At 37.9% G+C, this 24,876-nt stretch overlaps 1 protein-coding gene across 1 annotated transcript; it reads left to right on the top strand.

Annotated features, from left to right (window-relative positions):
- The first annotated feature begins 1,733 nt into the window (after positions 1–1,733).
- Positions 1,734–24,358, top strand: LOC132146876 (zinc finger protein 271-like). Its single transcript, XM_059557057.1, has 2 exons — positions 1,734–2,285; positions 22,355–24,358. Exons 1-2 carry the CDS (start codon positions 1,994–1,996, stop codon positions 24,166–24,168), a joined length of 2,106 nt encoding a protein of 701 aa, XP_059413040.1. The 5' UTR covers positions 1,734–1,993; the 3' UTR covers positions 24,169–24,358.
- Positions 24,359–24,876: the final 518 nt, after the last annotated feature.

Below are 24,876 nucleotides of genomic sequence, written 5' to 3'. Positions count from 1 at the left end.
ATGAATTTGCATTTTCATTAAGTCTGCCTGATCCACGCGGCAAACATATTTTGTTTGTTATCAAAAAATATCTACTCTAGAGGGACTTGGCTGATGTTATTGATTCTATTTGGAAGTCTACCAGAAGTTAAGTTAGGTCCTCAAAAGCGCGCATGCGCAGTAACGTTTGTTTATGTTGTTGCCGTTGAAACCGTCTATACTTAGAGATATTGTTGTACAAGGTAAACATCACACACTCACACCCAAACCTTCATATGTGTTAACAAAAACAAACCACTGATTCAAAATGTGTCTTTTCTGCAGGAGTGTGTGTAATGTGCATTATAGAACAAAATGTCAAGCATCATCAAGTCTTTTACATTATTTGACTCATTAATTGAATAAAATAGAAAAACTTGAGGGAAGCGGTGAAGAATTAATCTTTATTAGTCAGGTTTTGTCTTCACAACTAAACCACTCTATTCACAGAGAAAGACAGAACTGAAAACTGAAATAAAATGTGTTTCTTGAGGATTTCTCAGAGGATTTTTTATTATATATATATATATGTGTGTGTTTGTGTGTGTGTATGAGTGTGTGTGTGTGTGTGTGTACATGTATATATTATACTTAAGGAGCTCATTAATTAAAAACCATTTGGAACTCATGTCCACAATTTTTTGTGTTCTGTCATTAGTTGTGTCTTAATTTGTTTAATAATTATTACACAAATAGTATTTTAAAATTACATTTCACAATTATTTATTTTACTCTATAATTAACTATTAATTTATTCTTCATTTTGTCTATTCTGTATTATTCCACCCTTGACATTACATATTCTTCTTGCTATTATTAATCTATTGTTGTTCTGTTATTATGGTATTATTCATATTATACATATAATATGTGCTATTATAAATCTATTATATCACGTATGTTATTGTACTCGCTTTTCATATTATTCACTTTACTTCAAGTTGTACTACATATACTTTTTAATATAACATCACTTTTACTATATTTTTACTGTGCACTGTATCAGTGCATAATATTTTCATTTTCACTTGATCCATGAAGGCTAATCAGTTACATGTGTTATTATTTGTTGTGGAGTTTATTTGTAGACTATGGAGTGCTATCAAATGAAAAGCAGATTACAAGTGTGACACTTTTTGATTTGTATGTACATGTTTTATTGAATTTTCTCAGTAATAGCACATTATTCGTGTTTAAAAATGTATTATATCGATTTTTTTCCCCCAGTATTTCAAAGGGAACGAGCTGTGTTTTGACCTGAGACACAAGAAAGAAAGAAAATGTTGGGATTGAACACAGAGAAAGCAATAAAACAACTACATTTAATTGAATGTACATTCAAATTACATTACATGCATATGTCACAGTTATACTAAATTAACACTAGAATTGTAAACCGAAAATAATCAACGAAATCAACAAGTGAGACAAATGTGAGCTTTCACAATTCCTTAAAATTAATAATTTTCCAAACCTAACTAAATAACTGGAGGCAAAGTCTTTTTTTTAACTGCACGTAGATCACAAACCTGAAATCGGTTGATAAATGTGAACGTTATCGTGTTTTTATTCAGAAAAAAACGCAGCTCCCCGTTTACTTCCATGTATTTTTAAGGCAGTTCTGCCCTCACTAATATGGCGGACGCGTTGACGTATCGCAGCAACGGCTCAGAGCGGCCAATGGGGCGTCTAGTTATATATATGTCTATGGTCCCGTCGCTTCGCTCCAGTCCAGCGGGAGGCGCTTAAAACATCCGTTTGTTTGACAAATTAAACCTCAGAGGAAGAAGTTCAGTTTCATCGCGCTCTCTGTTGTTCTGTCGGTATGACATGTTTAAAAAAAAAAAATACTGTTTTTGAATCAGTTCAGTAAATACCTGTAATATTCTCTTCTTCATATTCGCGACTGAGTCTTGAAGCGAGCAGGAATATCTGGAGGAGTTTATCATCTGAACTGAGATCTGCTGCTGTGAAGATGGAGTTTGTGAAAGAGGAGAGAGAAGAGAACACGAGTGAACCAGAAACCAGCACAATAAAACAAGAGGAAACAGAAATAAAACACGAGGAACCAGAAATAAAACACAAGGAACCAGAAACCTGGAGAATAAAACACGAGGAACCAGAAACCTGGAGAATAAAACACGAGGAACCAGAAACTTTCACAATAAAACACGAGGAAGCAGAAATAAAACACGAGGAACCAGAAACCTGCACAATAAAACACGAGGAAGCAGAAACTTTGAGAATAAAACACGAGGAACAAGGAGGTTGGTGTTTATTTTTCATTTCATCTTTAATGACTCTTTGTGGTACATTAGGCTTATAGAGCTTTTTTTCTGGGTATTTTTGAGCACTGGAGAATTTCTTTGTAGAAGTGTGTGTGTGTGTGTGTGTATATATATATATATATATAAACCTATTAATAACTTGTGATAACACTGTAATCGGCACAATCCGTGTATCAATAATATGCTGTGCAGAATGGATGTTGCCTACATGTTTGTGTTTTTGAAAAAACAACATTTATGTTTAGTGAGAATTTTTTAACTCGCTGAAATAGAGAACATTTGTTCACAAAACATAACAATATTCTGATGTTATGATAAATGTTATTTTGAATAATGTGTATTACCAGACAGTTGAACAGTATTTTTTCTACTATCAAATGTGCACCAGCTACTGTTTGGTTACCCACATTTTTCAAAATATCTTTTTTTCTTTTGTGTTCACCGCAAGAAAGATATTAAAGGGTTAGTTCACCCAAAAATTTAAATTAGGCCATGTTTTACTCACTCTCAAGAATCCTTTAGGTGTATATGACTGATTTATTTCAGATTAATCCAATCTGATTTATATAAATAATTATCCTGGCTCTTCCAAGCATTAGAATTGGAATAGGAGGGTGTATTTAGTCCAAAAGTAGTCAAATAAAGCATGCGCATATGTAATAAAAAGTGCCTCACATGGTTCCGAGGGATGAATAAAGGCCTAATGTAGTAGGTTTGTGCCGATAGATGATAGTATAATTTTCTTATTGATGTATTAGATTATAATAATAACTATAATTTTTTTTTATTAGGCAGCTTATTATAATACGGCTATCAAACTGCCCAGCTATTTCACTTCAGCACCGCATTTCACACACACACCGCATGCAGGAGGATTAGAGTAATTGTTGTAGTTGCCGAAGTTGTCCGCTTTGACTCAGATAACTCGTTAAATCCAGGAAATGAAAGAGACCGAGAATGAGGAGTTGTTGTCCAACACATTTAATTGCTGCTACAGGACAACGCGATATTCTCATTAGAGCCCGACCGATATATCGGCCGGCCGATATGAGCTTATTGCATTTAAATCGGCATCTGCGTTTATAACAACCGATGAAACATGAGAAACAGAGTCTCATGCTTCACTCATGTTATGAGTGTTGCACAGTTTGCCCACCAGAGGGAGCTCTGCAACTCCTCAGTTGACAACAGCGCCAGAAATCCACTAGAGAAGAAAGCGATCAGCCAAGCCATGGGAGATGTACTGTTTTGACGGTGAGTCTGTCGATCATCATGTGAAATGATTTAGTTCATACACTGTATATAAAAACAGTGTGGTAGTTCTAGCTAACGGTCCTATCATTATCACTTCTAAATATTCTGTAACATTACTTACACCCGCTAATGCATTGCTATATTAGATTAGCCACAGAGCTAATACCATGTTTATCACTGGAAGAGCGCGAACGTTAATAAGAGGTCAAACTATAATGTTAGCGTTTAACTTATTCGAAATATATCTGCAGTGTTTCCCACATAAAGACCGCGTAACTGTGGCCGGGCGCGCGTGTAGTCAATGACTAGAAGTTATGTACAGCGTGCCTCGAAAAAACAACAACTGTTAAGTTATTCTAACGTTAATATAGCTTCCTTTTTAGCAGGCCCCTTAAATGCTTGCTGTTAACTTGTTTGAAGGTGGTTCTTCTCAATATTGTCAGCGGTGTGTTCATGACACTAACGTTAACCCTTCAACTTCGAATTGATTCCGTAATCTTCTGGTAACAGTAGGCTAACTTTACGTTCGCCAGCGCATGACGATGTTTTGATTCAGACTGCACAAAGAGAAGAGAAGATATACGGGTCCGTTGTGAATGTGTCTGAGAGCAAATATAGTGTAGTTACAGTAACTACAGTAGGTGCGTCAGAGGGGACATGTAAATAAATGTGAGCTGAACAAGCGCTTTTTTCTTTTTTTTTTACAGATTGTTTCAAAGCAGCTTTAGAGACATAACAGGAAAATGTTGTAATAATATTGTTAAATATAAGTAGGTAATAGACAATACCTATTGCTTGACAAATAAAAAAAAAATATATATATATTTTTCTAATTTTTGCCTATGTAGGAGATCCCTGTTTATTATAAGTCTAATGATGACATGAGTAATGATACATGGTGATATTATTAATACACATGCTTATTCTTTCTCGGTCTCTCTTTCTGCCTACAGATGGCTGAAAGAGGTGAATGCTGTAGCAGCAAAGTGTGGGACTACTTCTGCAAATACTTTAACTTTAGTATTATAATTTATTTACAGTACACACACAGACTGTTAAAACCAGCTTCAACTGGAAGAAAATAAAAGTGCTAAATGTTTAAAATCAGATGTTGATCAATGTTTGTTGATCATTAAAAAATATATACTTTTGATGTGCAATTGTTTAGTCATTGAGACTGTAATCTAAGGCTTTTTTTTAACATACCAGAATGCGATTTTCATGCACATCTCATCAGTAAAGATGCTCCTGTAATTAGAAGTATATCTCCAGCACGTGTGTTCAGATCAAGGTTGCCAGGTTTTCACAAGAAATCCTGCCCAGTTGCTTCTCAAAACTAGTCCAAAACTAGTACAATCGCGTTTCCAGAAGGTTCCACGATAAAAAAAATTTCTTCCCGGGGTTAAAATATACGTTTTGTTTTTTGGCATGGTTGTCTTGGTAAAATTCGCATTTTAGGCGCTAAATATCACGTTATTGGTATTGGGGTTGCTTCAAATCGCGGACATGAAAAACAATCTCAGACTTGGCAACACGGGTTCAGGTGGAGCGGCAGTTACTACACCGAGCCGTAGTCTAGCGACAACTAACACAAAATGGCTTTCAAAATCGACAAAGAATCGCCACCGATTTTAAAATTGATTTTGTGTAGATTGTCAGTGAATTACGGCTCTGTGTAGTAAATGCCAACCAAAGTCTGTGGTTGTTTTTAATGTCCGCGGGTCGAAGCGACCCCAATACAAATAACGTGATATTTAGCCCCCTAAAATGCGAACTTTACCAAGGCAACCATGCCATAAAACTTAAATTTTAATCCCGGAAAGCAATTTTTTTTTATCAGGGAACTTCCTGGAAACGCGATTGGGCTAGTTTTGAACTAGTTTTGAGAAACAACTGGGCAGGATTTGTTGTGAAAACCTGGCAACCATGATCTGAACGCACGTGCTGGAGATATACTTCTAATTACAGGAGCGTCTTTACTGATGTGCATGAAAATTGCATTCGATTTTTTGCACAGCCCTAGCTCTGGTGTTACGTTACACCTGTTTCACACATAGTCCATCTACAGTAGGGCTGTGCGATATGGACAAAAAAAACTATCACGATTTTTTCATCAATTTTGACACAAACAGACATGCTTTACAGTCATAAATGCATTCAGTATAAATTTTAAACATATTTCCAAAAGAAAACCAATGAGAGCTTTATCTCTAGCTTACTGTAGCGGTGCCTTAGGTGTTATATGTTTTGCCCAATATATTTATTGCCCAAGGGTCACTGTACGCATCTGCAGTACGTATACAGTAAGTTATTTGTAAGCGGTTCGGAAGCAGCAACGAGAGTGCAAATAATGCGCAAGCACGAATCTATCCACTCGCACCAGTGATGCGCGGGTCAATGTATTAATAACCTGCACCCAACCGACGTTTTTAAACTAACCCGCCCGCAACTCGGACTGCAAAAAAATAACAATTAAATATTGTACCCGACCCGCATTTTTAAAAAGCAGTAAATGCTCATCGTAGCGTCATTGGGCCTTAGGAACGTATATGGATTACATCATCAGAGAGTAGCCCATTTATTTTGGTTTGAATATTTTTCGTTTAAAAGGAGACATTTCAAGCTATCTGTAATATATAGCCTATATTTCTCAAAACTGTGAGGCACACGCTGAGTTTAATTCACATATAAGTGATCGTGCCGGCGCCTTATTACATTGTCTGCTAGGCCAGGGGTTTTCAAACTGTGGGTCGCGACCCACTTGTGGGTCACAGAATGGAACAAGGTGGGTCGCACAAAGTCACTTGGCTGCAGCTAAATTTGCGTTTCAATAAAAACACACACACACACTCACACAGTTCAGTCTAGGGCTGCACGAATGTGACGAGTGGGGCGGGGCCGAGAGCCGTGGAGTGATTGGGAAATGAGCGACACCTGCAACACTCACCGGTCTCGAGAACCCCGGAGGAGATAGGAAGTATACAAAAGAGGAGCGACGACAGTGAAGGACGAGAGAGGCCACTGGGTGGCGTCTGTACTTCCCGGTCAGAGAGCACCTGTCCATCAAAAGCTCACTATCCAATCAGAGTAGATCACTGTTAACACCGCCCCCATGAGATGTTTGTGTCAAAACACCAAACGAAAAACTGCGAAACGTAAGCGAAATCTGTAGCAATGAATTCAGAATCCACGATTAGCGAAAACGAATCTTTGAAAAACATTAACAAAGAATGAAGCATATTTGAAGAGCCTGTTAAATTTGTGCGACTGAGTTAATTTTTTTTTCATTTTCATAGTGTTTTTCTTCTTTTGTAATGGCATATTTTTGATAGTTTCTGAAAAAGTTACGTTCAGTTTTATAAAGTTTCGTTCATTATTATTGAAACAAATGTAATTCCATAAGCAGGGCACAAATGCAGGATTAATTGTAACACTACAAGATTTAAACATTTCCACATAACAAAATGTACAAAAGTTCGCAATATTTCCTTGATGTATCATCTCTGTTTAGAGAAAAATTTGCCAAAGTTCAGAAGTCTTTTGAAGATATTGCTGAACATTTATTTAACCATCACAAAAATAAATATATATTTTTTTATTATTATTTAAAATGGGACACATCTGTTTATTATAATTTTTTACCAATTTCACAATTATTTTAATCTCAAAACTGTGTTAGATAGCTCTGCTTTGCTTCTCATGCTTTTCTAAATAAGTGTTGGATTGTGCTCCGTTCTCGCCGACACAAACGGAAGATCATGAATGCATTTTCTGCAACAAAACACAGCAGCGCAGATTACAGTTCACTAGAGTGAGCCTGCTTCACATTTTTATGGACACTACATATTTTAACGTCTGTAAACAAAAATTAAAACTGAAATATTAGTAGTGAAAATTTGTTATTTTTATTAAATACTTAATTTCTGTCATCAAACTTTTAAGATTAGGCTTAAAGTAATGTCAATCGTTTTCTTATTTTTTTATATATATATATTTTGGTGGGTCGTGAAATAGATTACACTTGTCTAGGTGGGTCGTAGAATGGAAAAGTTTGGGAACCACTGTGCTAGGCTATATATTTGCTTCTTATTTATTAAATATGGGCAACTGATTGATAAAACATTGATCAAAATTAAGATACAATTTATACAAAACAAAAATCTTTTAAAAAGAGTTTTCTATAAAACAAAACTTAATGGTCGTCAAAATCATATTTTAACAAAAACAGCGCTGTTGCTCCCCATGCAGTCTTCTTTGCCGCCTCCATCTCTACGTGCAGACTGAGCTCATGCGTGATCTTCATGCCAGTTATTCAGCCAATAAAGTGTAGGCCTATGTATTTAAAAAATGCGACCGCGAACCGAATATCATTAAAAATATTTTTGAATGACTCATAACTGCAGGCACCCGCTCATTTTGGATCAACACGCGCATCACTGACTCGCACGCAGATTTAATTTGCTCTGTTAAAGGGTTAGTTTCTTCAAAAAATGAAAATTATGTCATTAATAACTCACCCATATGCTGTTCCAAACATGTAAGACCTCCTTTTATCTTCGGAACACAGTTTAAAATATTTTAGATTTAGTCCGAGAGCTCTCAGTCCCTCCATTGAAACTGTGTGTACGGTATACTGTCTATGTCCAGAAAGGTAAGAAAAACATCATCAAAGTAGTCCATGTGACATCAGAGGGTCCGTTGGAATTTTTTGAAGCATCGAAAATACATTTTGGTCCAAAAATGGCAAAAACGACGACTTTATTCAGCATTGTCTTCTCTTCCGGGTCTGTTGTGAGAGAGTTCAAATCAAAGCAGTCTGGATATCCAGTTCGCGAACGAATCATTCAGTTCACCAAATCGAACTGAATCGTTTTAAACTATTCGCATCTCTAATACGCATTAATCCACAAATGACTTAAGCTGTTCACTTTTTTAATGTGGCTGACACTCCCTCTGAGTTAAAACAAACCAATATCCCGGAGTGATGCATGCACTCAAACAGTACACTAACTGAACATGCTATTGTTATTAAACTTTGATGGGTTGCCATGAAGATCTTTGAGTGTCTTTGTTTATGATGTGACCGTTTTCTCAAACGAAACGGTAAATTCTCATGAAGTTACGTTTTATGCGTTCGTGTCCTCATATAGTGACACACGGCAGAGACTACAAAACAGCGAGCGTCACCCACAGAGATGTAGAATTTGCAGGAGTAATATTTAAATAGTATTTAAATAGTCCAGTCTGAAATACTGCTAAACAGCGGACATACTGCTAACCACTGATCTATAATATAGAAGTGGCTTCACTGTCTGTTGGCAGTTTAGAATGCGATGAGCGATCCAATCATAGATCAGTGCTGCTAACGCGTTTTCATTTCTTCTTCGCTGCTCTAAAACAGGGGTTGCTTGTGGCAAAACAGCACAACTTCCTGTGTTTGCAATGCATTCTGAGCAGCGAAGAAGAACCGTGCAGCGGTTAGGCAAAGCTAGCGGTCATAACTAGGTCTTGTTTAAGAAAATGGTATCTGATCGGTATATGGGTTCATGTACTCGCCGATGCCAGAATTTGTTGTGGTATCGGTGATATTTCCGATACTAGTATCGGAATCGGAACAACTCTACCTAAAAGCCTTCCGCAAACACCCACGATCACAAATAACAATGATTTTCATAAAATACTGATTAATTATTAATTGATAGTTATTATCATTATGGTCTTGTGAAAATAATAATATGGGCAGCGAGAAAATAATGAAAACAAAGAGTAGTGCTGTTAGGTTCAGTCATGTTTCAGCCCAGTACCATGACAACACACCGTTCCTCACAGCCAACAAACAGACTGAGTTCAGTTCAGCTGGAGGGGGTTGGGTTTTTTGGGTGTAGTTATGTATGGCTTGTGGGGGTTGAGATAAAGGTGTGAATCTCTTGCTCTTTCATATGGACAGTGTCTTATGAGGCTTTCAAACTTGCTAAACAGGTTTATATAGGACTGTTGTTTGGGTTATAGGCTAAAAATTGTCTGCCCCCATGTAAGCTTTTTCTCGTTCTAGTGGTTCATTTGTTATATTCAACTAATCAGAAGTTTATATTAAATTTACATAATCAAATCTTAATATATTCCGCGCTCAAGCACATGCATTAAGTTTGCCACAAAGCACATGCAGAAGTAGCCTAATAATTGTGAAAAATGAAACATTTTAATTATTTATTAATAAACAAATGTTTTCTTGGCGGCTGCAAAATGAAATTACAGTGCTGGCTCTCTCCGACGATAGAAATGCAGCATTCACAGATTGTTGAATATTAATGCGTCCCGTCATTAATGTGCATTAATAATTTTTGCACAAAGACTTGAATATGAATATTAATTAATTATTTTTTACATGCAATTATTCAGAATAAAACCAAACAAGATTTGTAAAAAAGATAAAACAAATAAGAATAAAACCTGCGCATCTACCATCACGCATGCAGTGCAAATCTTGCACATATGTTACACACCTGCATTTAAATGCAGCTGCATTAAAAAAAAAATTATATGAAAGCAAGTAGGGCTGGGTGATAAATCGATTTTATCGATTAACTCGAATTTGTAATGTACATCAGTTTGTTTGAATGAAAATCGGTTTTCTTTTTAACATCCACCAACACTCAGACTCCCGTAGTTCAGAGTGGGCTCAACCTTCCCCGCGAGTCTGACAGAGACACGCTGCCAAGCAGAGGATGAGCGGAGCTGTGTGACTCTGACTGGAGCGAGGAGAGGATATTAAGAGTCTGAGCGTTATGGTTTTCACTCGCTCCAAGAGCCTCCATCACGAGTACAATTCATGCCAACAGCCCGTAATATAACTGCATATTCAGCAAGAATTCATGTTAAACATACGTAGCTATAGCTTGATCAGACAGTTACAAAGACTGCAATAGTCGAGTGGGATGTTACAGGCTATAAGAGTTTGTCTGTTGCTTTTACTGATTATTTTCGGGTTAAAGCATGATTTGAACAGATACAGCACATTCACAAGCAATCGCTTTAGCAATAATGCATTCAAACAAATGTAATCTTACAGTGCAACTACATTATCAGTAGGTTATCTGATTTCTGATTTCTTATTGAAATCTTGAAGAAATTCATCGATCTGTATAAAGTAACTGACAAAAATGTACTGTTATTTTCCAAACAAACGAAATTTGCGCAGTAGAAAGCAGCAATTAAAGATTTAATGCTTACAATGTTATTAGTTTGGCATGTGATTGGGAAAAAAGTTTACACACAATAGCCTAAGCCACTTTAAAACTCTCCTGTTATTTTTATTTTTTATTTTATAGGCTACGTTATGAACATAACATTTCAAACATACTGAAATACTTAATGCACAGAGTGAAGGCGGAGCGTGTTTCTGGTATCAGTGCACACGTATCGGAGTGAATATTATCCCTCAAATTGTGCTGGTTTTCTGTTTATTAATCTTGTCTTGGGGGTCAGTGTGACCCCTAAATTGAAGGCATAACTGTAGAAAATATATAAATATTCAATAATAAAAATATGTATATTTTTTGTTTACTTCTCATCTATGCATTAATGCTGTGTTTTGGGAGATTTAAAGTACTTTTGTACCCATTTACCACAAAAATCTGCAACTACACCATTAGCTTGCATGTGAAATATCATTTTTTAATGAAAAAAAAAATCCCTTAAATGATTATCTAAATTTAATTTAAATTGTTTCTGGATATTGATCTAGGTGTTAGGTGTAGAATTCTGCCATCTGGAGGTTAGTGAAAATGTTGAGGTTCAGTAGAGGGCCCTGGAGCGTTGGAGGAATCCCACTGTCTCTTTAGGATTGCTGCAGATTCTGGTGCACGAGGCAGGTGTTGTAGTCGCTCCATGAGAGGGGACACCAGAGCTTTATCCCCAGCTGCTCTAGAAAGATCCTCCTTTTGTGGTCTTCCCTCTCTCCCATGATGTGGATTGACTTCTCTCCACAAAACAAAGGCATTTATGGCCGTGACATCAAGGATGGTAGAGAAATTAAATTAAATTTATGCATTTAACAGACACTTTTATCCAAAGGGACTTACAGTGCACTCAGGCTATCAATTTTTACCTGTCATGTGTTCCTGGGGAATCAAACCCCCAACCTTGCGCTTAATAGTGCAATGCTCTACCAATTGAGCTACAGGAACACAACCCTAGAGAAGACAACCATAGGACAACAATTAGTCTTACGCTTGCAGCTGTAGCTTGCAACCATCTGCAATATTGCAAACATACACAGAGAAATTAGTATAACTGCTGGCAAAAGAAATACCCACTCACTCTATCACCAACTTTGAAATGATCAAAATAATGCTTCAAATCATAAAATTTGTAAATACCTTGTCAAGGTTGTCAACTCCGCCTTTACAGCGATTGTAGTCCAAGATGACCTCTGGCTTCCTGTCCTCCCAGTCACTGATTTTGGCATCCTTATGACAGGTGCTCATGAGCAGCACATTTTTATGCCTTTTGGGGCAATATGAGACAAGACTGTGTGTCTCCGTGAACGCAAGAAAAGATGAAAACACAGCTCTGTCTCTCATTGTGAGAAGTGCTAATGGGAGTACCGGTTTGTTTTGGCAAACTGTGCCGACCATGGTCATTTTCCTTTTCAGGAGCTCCTGGCCAAGGGCATAGGAAGTGAAGAAATTGTCACATGTAACTGTGTGTTCCTGGAGTCAAATCAAGGTCCACACATATGCCCTGATTTCTCTCAGGTGGTCAATCACAAGGCTTGGCGGTGTACACTTGCATGCATGCTTGTCTTGGCGTCACATGCTGCCCAGAAGTTAATTCCATATTTTGTTGGCTTACTAGGCATATACTGTTTGAAAACGCATCGGCCTCGGAAGGCCACCAAACACTCCAGGGTTAAGCATCGTGGGAAGACGCTCAACCCATGAGTTCCACAGCTCCCGAATTGGTGCCAGCTTGTCATTTTCTCGTTGGGCAGGTCTTGTGGTCCTGTCATCGAATCGGATGACTCTAGACAAAATGTTAAATCTTTTCAGTGGCATGACAGCACCAAAAATTACACGCCCAGTTTGAGCCTCCCACAAACTTGCCAGGGTCTCGTTGTTGGAGCGATAAACTCCTGCAAGAATGAGCAGACCAATATAGGCCTCCATATCGGTCCAGTCCACATCCCTCCAGTCACCACCATATACAAGCCTTCCTTCTACATTCGTCGTCTCCACCAAGACGCTTTGGATGCTTGCAGGAAAAAATAATAAAAAAGTGGAATTTGTCCTCTACACGAGAACACGCATACCTAATTGGTCCAGGTGTCAACTTGTTGGTCCAGGTGTCAACTTGTGCAGGTGGAATGGTAGACTAGGTTATTTGCCCATTTTTAGAAATCAGGGTGTGGTCTCCATCTGCCTCCTCACAGACATCCTCTGATTCCTGGTTATCCTCCTCCTCCTCAGGGGAATTGCAGTCCTCAGGTTCAGGGTCTTCTGGGTTTTCTTAATTTTCACTGGAATCCAGCAGAAAGTCCAGGGTCTCAACAAGTGTGTACCTCTTTGCCATGCTGCCAGCACAGATTGATCCATGTGCAGGATACCAAAGGCACTCTTTTATACCTTTCACTGGTAACTATTTCTTTGTTTTCAAAACACAGATAAAGCTCTTACATCTCAACATAAACTTTCTCAAAGTGGAAAACGTCAGTTGTCTTTAATCTCTGTTTGATCTTTCTCATGCTCTCTCTGAACATGTGTGCATGGATTAGGCCACACACACACACACATGTTCTGCATGTATGGCTGATTACTTTGCCTAATTTGAAAATCGTCTCTATGGCAATCATACTCTGTGGCCGTGTGTGTGTGTGTGAGAGAGAGAGAGATAGAGAAAGAGTGAGAGAGGGAGAGAGAGCATGTGTGTTTATCTCTGTGTGAGTGTAAGTGTCTTTGTGTGTGTGTGTGTGTGTGTGTGTGTGTGTGTGTGTGTGCGCGCTCGCGCATTAGGTCTCATTCCTTTATATATTTTTTTCTGCATTTGTGGCTGATTTTATTTGTCAAATCTTATTTGCCAAATTCCATACAAATGCTCACTGTGGCAGTTATCGGTGTAACGGTACGCAAAAATCATGGTTCAGTACGTACTTTGGTTTTAAAGTCACGGTTTGTTTCATTTTCGGTACAGTATGGGAAAGAAATGCAAACATTAAACTGCAGGTTGTTTATTACTATAAACTTTTTTAAACAATTTGTTTACATTTTTTAAAAATACTTTTTAATAAAATATATAAAATAAAAAAAGTAAAGTAAAGCCGCCAAACAGAACTCAATCTGCTTCTGACGGGATGTTGTCTGCGCGAGGTCCGAGTGGAACACTTAACATCTAAAATGGCCAAAACAAGTCTCAAAATGTCTACACTTGTCTGTATTCACATAAATATGGTCCACATGCACTAGGGGTGTAAGAAAATCATTCCTGTGTTGTTCCTTTGCAAACGCCCCCCCTCCCAACACACATCAAACACATCAAAGTAAAGGTTAGTACTTTGGGAGTGGGGCTCACCATCTCTGGCACTGTCTGAGGCTAGCAAGGCGGGACACCGCCAAGGCCCTCGGGTCGACTTTCGGTTTTGCCGGTTCCCAGCAGGCTGAGTGGGCGGTGGCTAGCAGCTGGTCGAATCCCGGCCAGTCTTTCCCGAGCAGCACAGGCACAGGGAGATCCCTCACGACTCCCACTTCGATGAGCCAGGTGCTTGGGGCAGCCGAGATGGGGACCTGTCGTGAGTCTCCATGTATGCAGGTGATGGGCAAGAGAGGCTGGGAATCCAGCAGGGGTTGAAAGTGTTATCCATTAACTTTCATCCGCGGTGCCCCCGTTGGTGGCTCATGATGGACGCCAACTCGATGGCCTCCACAAGATCGCCGACAGTGTGTGGGTTCCACATGCCTGCCGCCAGCCGAAGTGGACGAGGAAGGGCTCGCAGCAGGTGATCTATTATTACTCGCTCCGCCACCTGGGCAGCGACGGGAGCCCCGGTGAGAAGCCAATTATGTGCTAGGAGGTTGAGTTCGGCTTCTTGGGCACGGGCTGGCAGCCAGGCCTTATCTTATATATGGAACAACTGAGCCGCGCAAATGGGCAAAAGCCCCACCAGCAGTGCAGCGATTGTTAACGTACTGAGTCTATTTTTGCTGTGCTGCAGGTGCTGAATAAAAGTGAAAGCGCATTGTTCCCAGGAAAAATGAACATGGATTGACTTGGGAACACAGTCACATAGGTTTTTGGCTAGGTTTAAAACAAGAAAAAGAGCACTTTTAGATAAACAAGGAAAACAATATATATATTCATTTTATGGAAGCAGAAAAACAAAGTTCATTAAGACCCATGGGACTGCTTGGGATAAAGATTTAAATGCAAAATGCACGAGACTGTTTCTGTCTGTGGTGTTTTAATTTTAAATATAAAAGAGCTAATTATTGTGTTTAAATGTTTTATCGGTTGCTTGAGCAGCTTATTATACAAACCTAGAAGTAAAATGCATGAATAATGTGTTGTTTATATTTGAGTTTAAACTAATGTCTATATGAAAGCTTGTTACTGTTCTGTGATAAGACTTACAATGCTGAAATAAATATATATATATTTTTACAAAATATGAAATCAAAACAATGAACAAATGTTGTGTTTGTGGACTAAACAGACATGGATCAGTAGCGAACTGCAAACGCATCCTGTGTGAAAGCACTGAGTCCGTGCTGCGGACTGCATATGCACGGCAGGCAGATTGTGTGAAACAGGCGTTACAGCCAAAAAGAGGAGCCTGGTCTGTTGTTTGGAGGTTTTTTGGTTTCCAAAAATCCAACGTCGACCAAACATCCCAAGCACGTCTTGCAATATCAACCAGCAGAAAATGCATTGTACACCTGATTATGCATGAAAAAAAAAAGTCTAACCGGAAAACCAGTATAAGTTTGAAAAAAAAACATGATATACATGAGACATTTTAAAAAATCCTCCATTGCTAGGGAGGAGCAGCCGCCTGCAAGAAACAAAAAAGGAAAGGGGGGAAATCAACAATGGTAAAGTAAAGGACAGTCTTAGATCAGGGCAGACTCAATGCTGGGGGGTTTTGCTTGTGGGTGATTCTTCCCAAATTATGCCCGCATTCTCCATCAGTGTAATGAGGTGAAGAATCACATGACAAGGGGAATTCAATAAAGGCCCCGGAGGGTGAATTTATTGAAATCAATATTTGTGTCAACGTGTCCAGGTGAGGTGCGCTGGTGCTCTGCTGTCTGTACTCTGTGCTTTCGAGTGCAGGGTGACTGTGCTGTGCTCACATGTTGGGGCTGGCCCGTCACACACTGCTCTCTGGAAGAAAGGAAGAGTATCAGTTATCGCAGTGTCTTCTGGAGACATGTCTCACCAGTGTGTGTGACGCGGTGGCTTTTGTAGCTTTCTCTTGATGAGGCTCAGGACACACGTCTGTCTCTCTCTCTCTCTCTCTCTCTCTACCTATATATATATATATATATATATATATATATATATATATATATATATATATATATATATATATATATATATATATATATATATAGGGCGCCGTTTGTAAAGCAGCTCACGCTGAAAATAACAGCAATATTTTGTCACAATTAGCTTCAAACGATGTTTAAAAAACTGGTATGAATTTTTGACAGTCACTTTTTAGCACATTTACAACAATATTGGTCAACTTAGAGATATTTTAAATAGTTAAATATAAATATTGCTTGAAGCTAAATGTGACAAAATGTTGCTGTTATTTTCAGCATGAGCGGCTTTACAAACGGCGCCTCATATATATATATATATATATATATATATATATATTTATATATATTTATATAGAGAGATAGATAGAGAAAGAGAAAGATATCCACAGTTCACGATTAATTAAAAATAATCATCACGATATTGGCTGGCTTGTTATTTATCTTGAAACATTTATCTTTTGCATTTGCAGTATTTTGCATTGCTAGCAAGTCTTCACTAGCTTTCATGCTTGGGGTTGCCAGTGTAATCTGGCAACCCTTTGCACACTCGGATGGCGGAAACCAAACATATCTCTCCACAGCGATTTTCTGCTTACATGAAAATGTCATATAGACAATTGCTGTGTCCCAAACTTAAGTGCATGGACTCCGAAGTGTGCATTTGAGGTGCGAATGCATCACAGCAGCGCGACGAAGGCTGTCCCAAACTGAAGTCTGTCTACTTCATTAGCCAAGAGAAAACGGTGGTAAAAAATGGGTACATTTATTTTTTCAATATCTTTTTTTAAATGTCATGTTGTCAATGAACAACCTAATTTTTGTTGTTTATTTTTGTAGTGCAAGTTGTATACATTATTACATACGTCATCTGCTGGTGTTGGTCCATTGTGTTTTTTTGAAAACCAAAGTCACTGCACCTGTTTACCAGGAAATTATGGAGCACTTCATGTGTCCTTCTGCTGACCAGCTTTTTGAAGATCCTGATTTCATTTCCAGCAGAATTGGCACCTTTCCACAATGCCAAAAGTTGGTTAAATGACCATGGTATTGGTGTGCTTGACTGGCAAGGAAACTCACCAGACCTGAACCCCAGAGAGAATCTGTGAGGTATAGTCAAGAGGAAATAAGAAACGAGAACAAATAATGCATATGAGCTGAAGGCCACTGTCAAAGAATCCTGGGCTTCCAGACCACCTCAGCAGTGCCACAAACTGATCTTCTCCATGCCATGCCGAATTGAGGGAGTAATTAAAGCAAAAGGAGTTCCTACCGAGTATTGAGTACATGTACAGTAAATGAATGTACTTTCCAGAAGGTCAACAATTCACTAAAAATGTGTAAATGTTTTTTTGAAGTATTCAAATTTGTTGCGATGAATGAATTTTGAATTGGTGGGTTTTTGTTCTATGTGAGTCAAAATCATCACAATTAAAAGATTGAGTTTTATATATATATATATATATATATATATATATATATATATATATATATATATATATATATATGTATGTTTGTTCATTTTATAAAAACCAGTAAGTATAGAGTTTTTTTATTTAAATGAAAATGAAAATATATTTTCAGGTACCGTATTTTTCGGACTATAAGTCGCACCTGAGTATAAGTCGCATCAGTCCAAAAATACGTCATGATGAGGAAAAAAACATATATAAGTCGCACTGAACTATGTCACATTTGTTTAGAACCAAGAGAAAACATTACCGTTTACAGCCACGAGAGGGACTACAGGAGCACTAAGCAGCACAGAACGCCCTCTCGCGGCTGTAGACGGTACTGTCTTCTTTTGGTTTATGTCTCTTAGTTAATTTCTCTTGGTTCATGTCAAATTAATTTTGATAAGTCGCACCTGACTATAAGTCCCAGGACCAGCCAAACTATAAAAAAAGTGTGACTTATATAGTCCAGAAAATACGGTATATATCGAAATATCATACAAATTTTGACAAAATCAAGATACCAATATATATATTTTTTATATATCGCCACATATATATGTGTGTGTGTGTGTGTATATATAATATATATATATTAGGGGTGTAACGGTACGTAAAAATCACGGTTCGGTACGTACCTCGGTTTTAAAGTCACGGTTTGGTTCATTTTCGGTACAGTAAGGGAAAGAACTGCAAACATTAAACTGCAAGTTGTTTATTACTATAAACTATTTTTTTAACAATTTGTTTACACTTTTTTTAAACACTTTTTAATAAGATGTATAAAAAATAAGAAATAAAATACTCTCAGTCTCAAACCAGTATCACATAATAAAACATAATAAAAATTATAAACAAATAACTATGATTACAGTGCAGCATTACCAGTCCCAGCTTGTAGGCCTGCTCATATTTAAAATATACGGAATATATAATTTTTCCAAAGTGTAATGTGCCGCATCAACAGTTTCAGTTTTTAGACCTGCTCAGATTTCGTCTGGTCTGTTTAAATGCCGACGGGAGCTGCGTTTGTAGTGATGTTCATTGTTCACACTCGCGTGATGCCTTTTGAGAACTTTAGAATCAGCTGCAGGGCGGGATTTGCGCTGAACGCGGAGACTTCCGCCCCCTCATATGTTCGTGTAAAAACATGAAAATTTATCTATGTTCCGCACACAAAATATTGCATTCGGTCATTCGGTGCACACGTGCACTGTACGGAAAGCCCTGTACCGAACGGTCCGGTACAAATACACGTACTGTTGCACCCCTAATCTATATATATATATATATATATATATAGGTCCTTCTCAAAAAATTTGCATATTGTGATAAAGTTGTTATTTTCCATAATATAATGATAAAAATTAAACTTTCATATATTTTAGATTCATTGCACACCAACTGAAATATTTCAGGTCTTTTATTGTTTTAATACTGATGATTTTGGCATACAGCTCATGAAAACCCAAAATGTCTGTGTCAAAAAATTAGCATATTTCATCCGACCAATAAAAGAAAAGTGTTTTTAATACAAAAAAAGTCAACCTTCAAATAATTGTGTTCAGTTATGCACTCAATACTTGGTCGGGAATCCTTTTGCAGAAATGACTGCTTCAATGCGGCGTGGCATGGAGGCAATCAGCCTGTGGCACTGCTGAGGTGAGGATGCTTCGATAGTGGCCTTAAGCTCATCCAGAGTGTTGGGTCTTGTGTCTCTCAACTTTTTCTTCACAATATCCCACAGATTCTCTATGGGGTTCAGGTCAGGAGAGTTGGCAGGCCAATTGAGCACAGTAATACCATGGTCAGTAAACCATTTACCAGTAGTTTTTCTGCTCTGTGAGCAGGTGCCAGGTCGTGCTGAAAAACGAAATTAAATTAAACGTCATTAATCTCTAAACAGCTGCGCTTGTATTTTTAAACATGGAGGGTATTATGTATTCAGTATTTCTGTTGATGGTTTCATTTTTTGTTTCAAACTTTAGTATTCATGCAACTGCTTTTGTTACAAAGACATCATAATAGGCGACTGGTTTGAATAATTATACTCACCATTAATAAAACACCCGATGCTGTCGGGAGCTGACCAATTTAGTGAAAATCGGCTTGAAAGGATTGATAGCACAATGAAGTTGCGATTGTTATTTGCAGCCTGTAAGACGCGCGACATTGCAGAAAAGGTGCGTTCACAAATGTAGCCTATGCTGATCCAAATTCATATAAAATAGTCTATCAGCGCAGATAAACAGTTCTGCGTTCAAATTGAGTCCAAAAGATGTCCCAAAGCACCGGAAAAATTACCATGAATGTGACAGTGGGAAATAGTAAAAATACATCTGAATTGTTTACTAATAAACTAGTGTTCTCTGAGTCTGTGTCCCAAGGATGAAGTTGCCTGACTCATCATCTCCTCATTAGACGCGCCTCCTAAACGAATTATGATTGTATTGAGATTTTTTGTTGTTTGTTTTTATTATTTCGTTAAGTAGTAATTTAAAGCTTTCTATAGATATATTTATCATGTCTATGAGCCATGTATTTGCTGAGTTTCGGTTTATTTTTGTAAGCTCTCCTGTTCAAGACGAGACGGCAGAAAGCATATTTGTTTTCTTTATTTTATATTTATTTATTTTATATTATGATCGCGCTGGCACCTATGTCCCAAAAAAGCCTGCTTTATTTTGTGCTCTCCGCACAAAATATTCGATATAGCGCACATGTATCTGGGTTTAACGTTAAAACATTGTTACATGCTTGAACTGTTTTATATCTTTAGATTTTATTTTAGACAATTCGTGATGATTTGAGAAGGCTAAACTGATTAAACATAGGCTATGTAAAAACTCTCTCTGTGCTGGCCGCTTTAAAAACAAAACTTATAGGCCTGTTTAACGATCAAAAACTGCTCCAAACATACAAAACTTAACTATTTTAATAGCTGAAACAGTAGTATAAGCTGTTTTGGGAAAATTGGAAAAAAAGACTGGCTGAACATCCTCAGTTGCGGGGCAAACCGAAAGTTGATGCCGAATGTCCAGCACTCTTCTTCGCTGCTCCGGCTTCTCGTTTGTACCCTATGTGTTTTTCCCTATGTTAAAACTAAAATAAGTAAAAAAAAAACAAAAAAAAAAAACAAAGCGATTATTATTATTTTTTATTGTGTTCCGCATGGTGGGCCGCATGTGATTTCATGACGGGCCGCGGGTTGAGGTCCACTGGTTTAGAGGTAGGCCTACATGATTTGTGAAGTAGCAGGACTCCCAAATAGATTGACAAAAGTCATAATAGGAACAAGAAATACTTCCACTACTACTTCGTTTATGATGGTTGTTTATTTTTTAGATATGAAGACGCAATGTTTCAGTTTATTGATGACCTGACTTTGTCCTGTGAATGCATTGCTCTCGGAGACAGTTAACAGTTATTTTATCATACGTTACTGCATCACTAACAGTTTCTCTCAGATGACGACAAATTTCTTCATCCGCCCGGATAAGGAAAAGCGCTTTAATTTCACCGTCGCGTCAGTTGGATGACATTTATTTTCTTAAACAGTGCGTGAATGCGTTTCATCGTTATGATTGGCCCGGAGTATGTCTTACGTCACCACGTTCTGAACTAATACGTGCTCATACCGGTAATTTTCCTTCTGCGTTCACACACAGCAGAATTCCGGCAATTTACTGGTAATGTTACAAATTCTCATACCGGTAAATTGCCGGAACAAATTTACCGGTATTTTTGAAAAGATCCTGTTCACACGTGATCTCTTTACGGCAATTTACCGGTAATTTTCCGGAAAAGTCTGTATGTGTGAAAGGGCTTTGTGGGTACTTGACACTGGACTTCAGGCATTTTGGCATTTCCTTCTCCCCAGTCTTCCTCCAGACTCTGGCACCTTGATTTCCGAATGACATGCAAAATTTGCTTTCATCCGAAAAAAGTACTTTGGACCACTGAGCAACAGTCCAGTGCTGCTTCTCTGTAGCCCATTTCCTGCACACGCCTGTGCACGGTGGCTCTGGATGTTTCAGTCCACTGCTTCCGCAGGTCCCCCAAGGTCTGGAATCGGTCCTTCTCCACAATTTCCCTCAGGGTCCGGTCACCTCTTCTCGTTGTGCAGCGTTTTTTGCCACACTTTTTCCTTCCCACAGACTTCCCACTGAGGTGCCTTGATACAGCACTCTGGGAACAGCCTATTTGTTCAGAAATTTCTTTCTGTGTCTTACCCTCTCGCTTGAGGGTGTCAATGATGGCCTTCTAGACAGCAGTCAGGTCGGCAGTCTTACCCATGATTGCGGTTTTGAGTAATGAACCAAGCTGGGAGTTTTTAAAAGCCTTAGGAATCTTTTGCAGGTGTTTAGAGTTAATTAGTTGATTCAGATGATTAGGTTAATAGCTCGTTTAGAGAACCTTTTCATGATATGCTATTTTTTTTAGATAGGAATTTTGGGTTTTCATGAGCTGTATGCCAAAATCATCAGTATTAAAACAATAAAAGACCTGAAATATTTCAGTTGGTGTGCAATGAACCTAAAATATATGAAAGTTTAATTTTTATCATTACATTATGGAAAATATTGAACTTTTTTCACAATATGGGGGTAAACTGACCGAAAAGAACAATGATGCTTAAAAATGTTTAACGGGTCTCCCTATTAAATTAGCAAAACACATTTTAGTAACATTACAGTAGACAAGACAGTAAAGCTAAAGTAAGAAAAGTAAATTGTGTATTTGCAGATGTTCTCTCAGATTTTAACAATATACCAAAAATAAATAATTTTTACTTTTATTTCAGAATTCATTGAAGAAAAAGAGGAAAATGAAGAATCCGGTGAAGTTGAGAAGAAAAATCATGTCCAAACTGGTGGAAAACCTTTGATTTGCTTTCAAACTAAACAGAAAGATTTAAAGAAAAAAAGAGTTAAGAAATCTTTCACCTGCACTCAGTGTGAAAAGAGTTTCAAATGTAAATCAAATCTTAATCGTCACATGACAGTTCATACTGGAGAGAAACCATTCACTTGCGATCAGTGCGGGAAGAGTTTCACACAATCATCAAACCTTAAGAATCACATGAACATCCACACTGGAGAGAAGCAGCACGCATGTGATCAATGCGGTAAAATGTTTTTATGGGCTTCACTTCTGAAGAAACATTTGAAAGTTCATGCAAAGGAGAAGCCACATCCATGTAATTTGTGTGGTAAGAGTTTTTTGCGTCTTCAAAGTTTGAAAAAACATCAGAAAATACATAATGGTGTGAGAGAGTACATGTGCTTTGGGTGTGAAAAGACTTTTAGTTCAGTGAGCAGTTTAAAACTGCATGAGAGGATCCACACTGGAGAGAAACCGTACAAGTGTTCACATTGTGACAAGAGATTCAGTGATTCATCAACTCTGAAAAAACATGAGAGGATCCACACTGGAGAGAAACCTTACAAGTGTTCACACTGTGACTGGAGATTCAGTCGTTCATCAAGTCTGAAAAAACATGAGAGGATCCACACTGGAGAGAAACCTTACAAGTGTTCACATTGTAACAAGAGATTTAGTCAGTCAGAAAATCTGAAAACACATGAGAGGATCCACACTGGAAAGAAACCTTACAAGTGTTCACATTGTGACAAGAGATTTAGTCAGTCAGAAAATCTGAAAACACATGAGAGGATCCACACTGGAGAGAAACCTTACAAGTGTTCACACTGTGACAAGAGATTCAGTCGTTCATCAAGTCTAAAAACACATGAGAGGATCCACACTGGAGAGAAACCTTACAAGTGTTCACACTGTGACAAGAGATTCAGTCGGTTAACGCATCTGAAAACACATGAGAGGATTCACACTGGAGAGAAACCGTATAAGTGTTCACACTGTGACAAGAGATTCAATAATTTATTAAGTCTGAAAAGACATGAGAGGATTCACACTGGAGAGAAACCTTACAAGTGTTCACACTGTGACAAGAGATTCATTCAGTCAGTAGATCTGAAAACACATGAGAGGATTCACACTGGAGAGAAACCGTATAAGTGTTCATACTGTGAAAAGAGATTCAATAATTTATTAAGTCTGAAAAGACATGAGATGATCCACACTGGAGAGAAACCTTATAAGTGTCCACACTGTGACAAGAGATTCAGTCAAGCTGGAGATCTAAAAACACACGAGAGGATCCACACTGGAGAGAAACCTTACAAGTGTTCACATTGTGACAAGAGATTCAGTGGTTCATCGAGTCTGAAAACACATCAGAGGATTCACGCTGGAGAAAAACCTTACAAGTGTTCACACTGTGACAAGAGATTCAGTGGTTCATCGAGTCTGAAAACACATGAGAGGATTCACACTGGAGAGAAACCTTACAAGTGTTCACACTGTGACAAGAGTTTCAATAATATATCAAATCTGAAAACACACAAGAGGATTCACACTGGAGAGAAACCTTACAAGTGTTCACACTGTGACAAGAGTTTCAATAATATATCAAATCTGAAAACACACGAGAGGATTCACACTGGAGAGAAACCTTATAGGTGTTTACACTGTGACAAGATATTCAATAATTTATCAAGTCTGAAAACCCATGAGAGGATTCACCCTGGAGAGTAAGCACATCACTGCAATGTACGTGGGAAGCGTTCCATTGAGTCATCTGTTATACACAGTCATACAAAAACTAATCACAGTAAGGCCCCTTACACGCGGAGACATATTTAGCTGTATATGTAAATATTTTGTATGGTATATGTGTTTCGTCCAGACGGATCCAGCATTCAGGGGAGTGAAAATGCTATTTTTTTTTAAACCAAGTCCCAGATGGATAAATCTGAAAATGACACCTTTGGGTTTTTGTGTACTGCCAATCCATATATTTTGTAAAACAATGATGTCATCACCCCACGTCTTGACCATAGTCAGACAACGCTATGTCATTTAACACCAACAACAATGGAGGACTATATGTTTGTGTTCATGCTGCATAAGCTACTGAGCCTATTAGCTTGACTAAACTTACTAGTAGAGCTGCAGATATTGAAAAAAAAAACTCACATCGCGATAATTTTTTCGCAGCGATGTATATCGAGATATGAAAAAAAAATCACCAGATGACTTGAACAGCTCTCTGGAAAAAAAACACATAAAAATCAATGATTGGGTTGATTTTGTAAGTGAATAAATTAACTAAGAAAAAAGCAAATTACAATAATTGATAGATATAATAGAAAAATGATACAAATGAAATAAAAAAAGTGCTTTATATTCTTCAGGTAAGTCAAACTGTTACTGTCTGTTACAGTTAAGTCTAATATGTTACTG

The sequence above is a fragment of the Carassius carassius genome, chromosome 1 (genome assembly GCF_963082965.1).
Source record: "Carassius carassius chromosome 1, fCarCar2.1, whole genome shotgun sequence".
NCBI lineage: Eukaryota > Metazoa > Chordata > Actinopteri > Cypriniformes > Cyprinidae > Carassius > Carassius carassius.
This window is presented reverse-complemented; position numbering and strand designations above follow the sequence as displayed.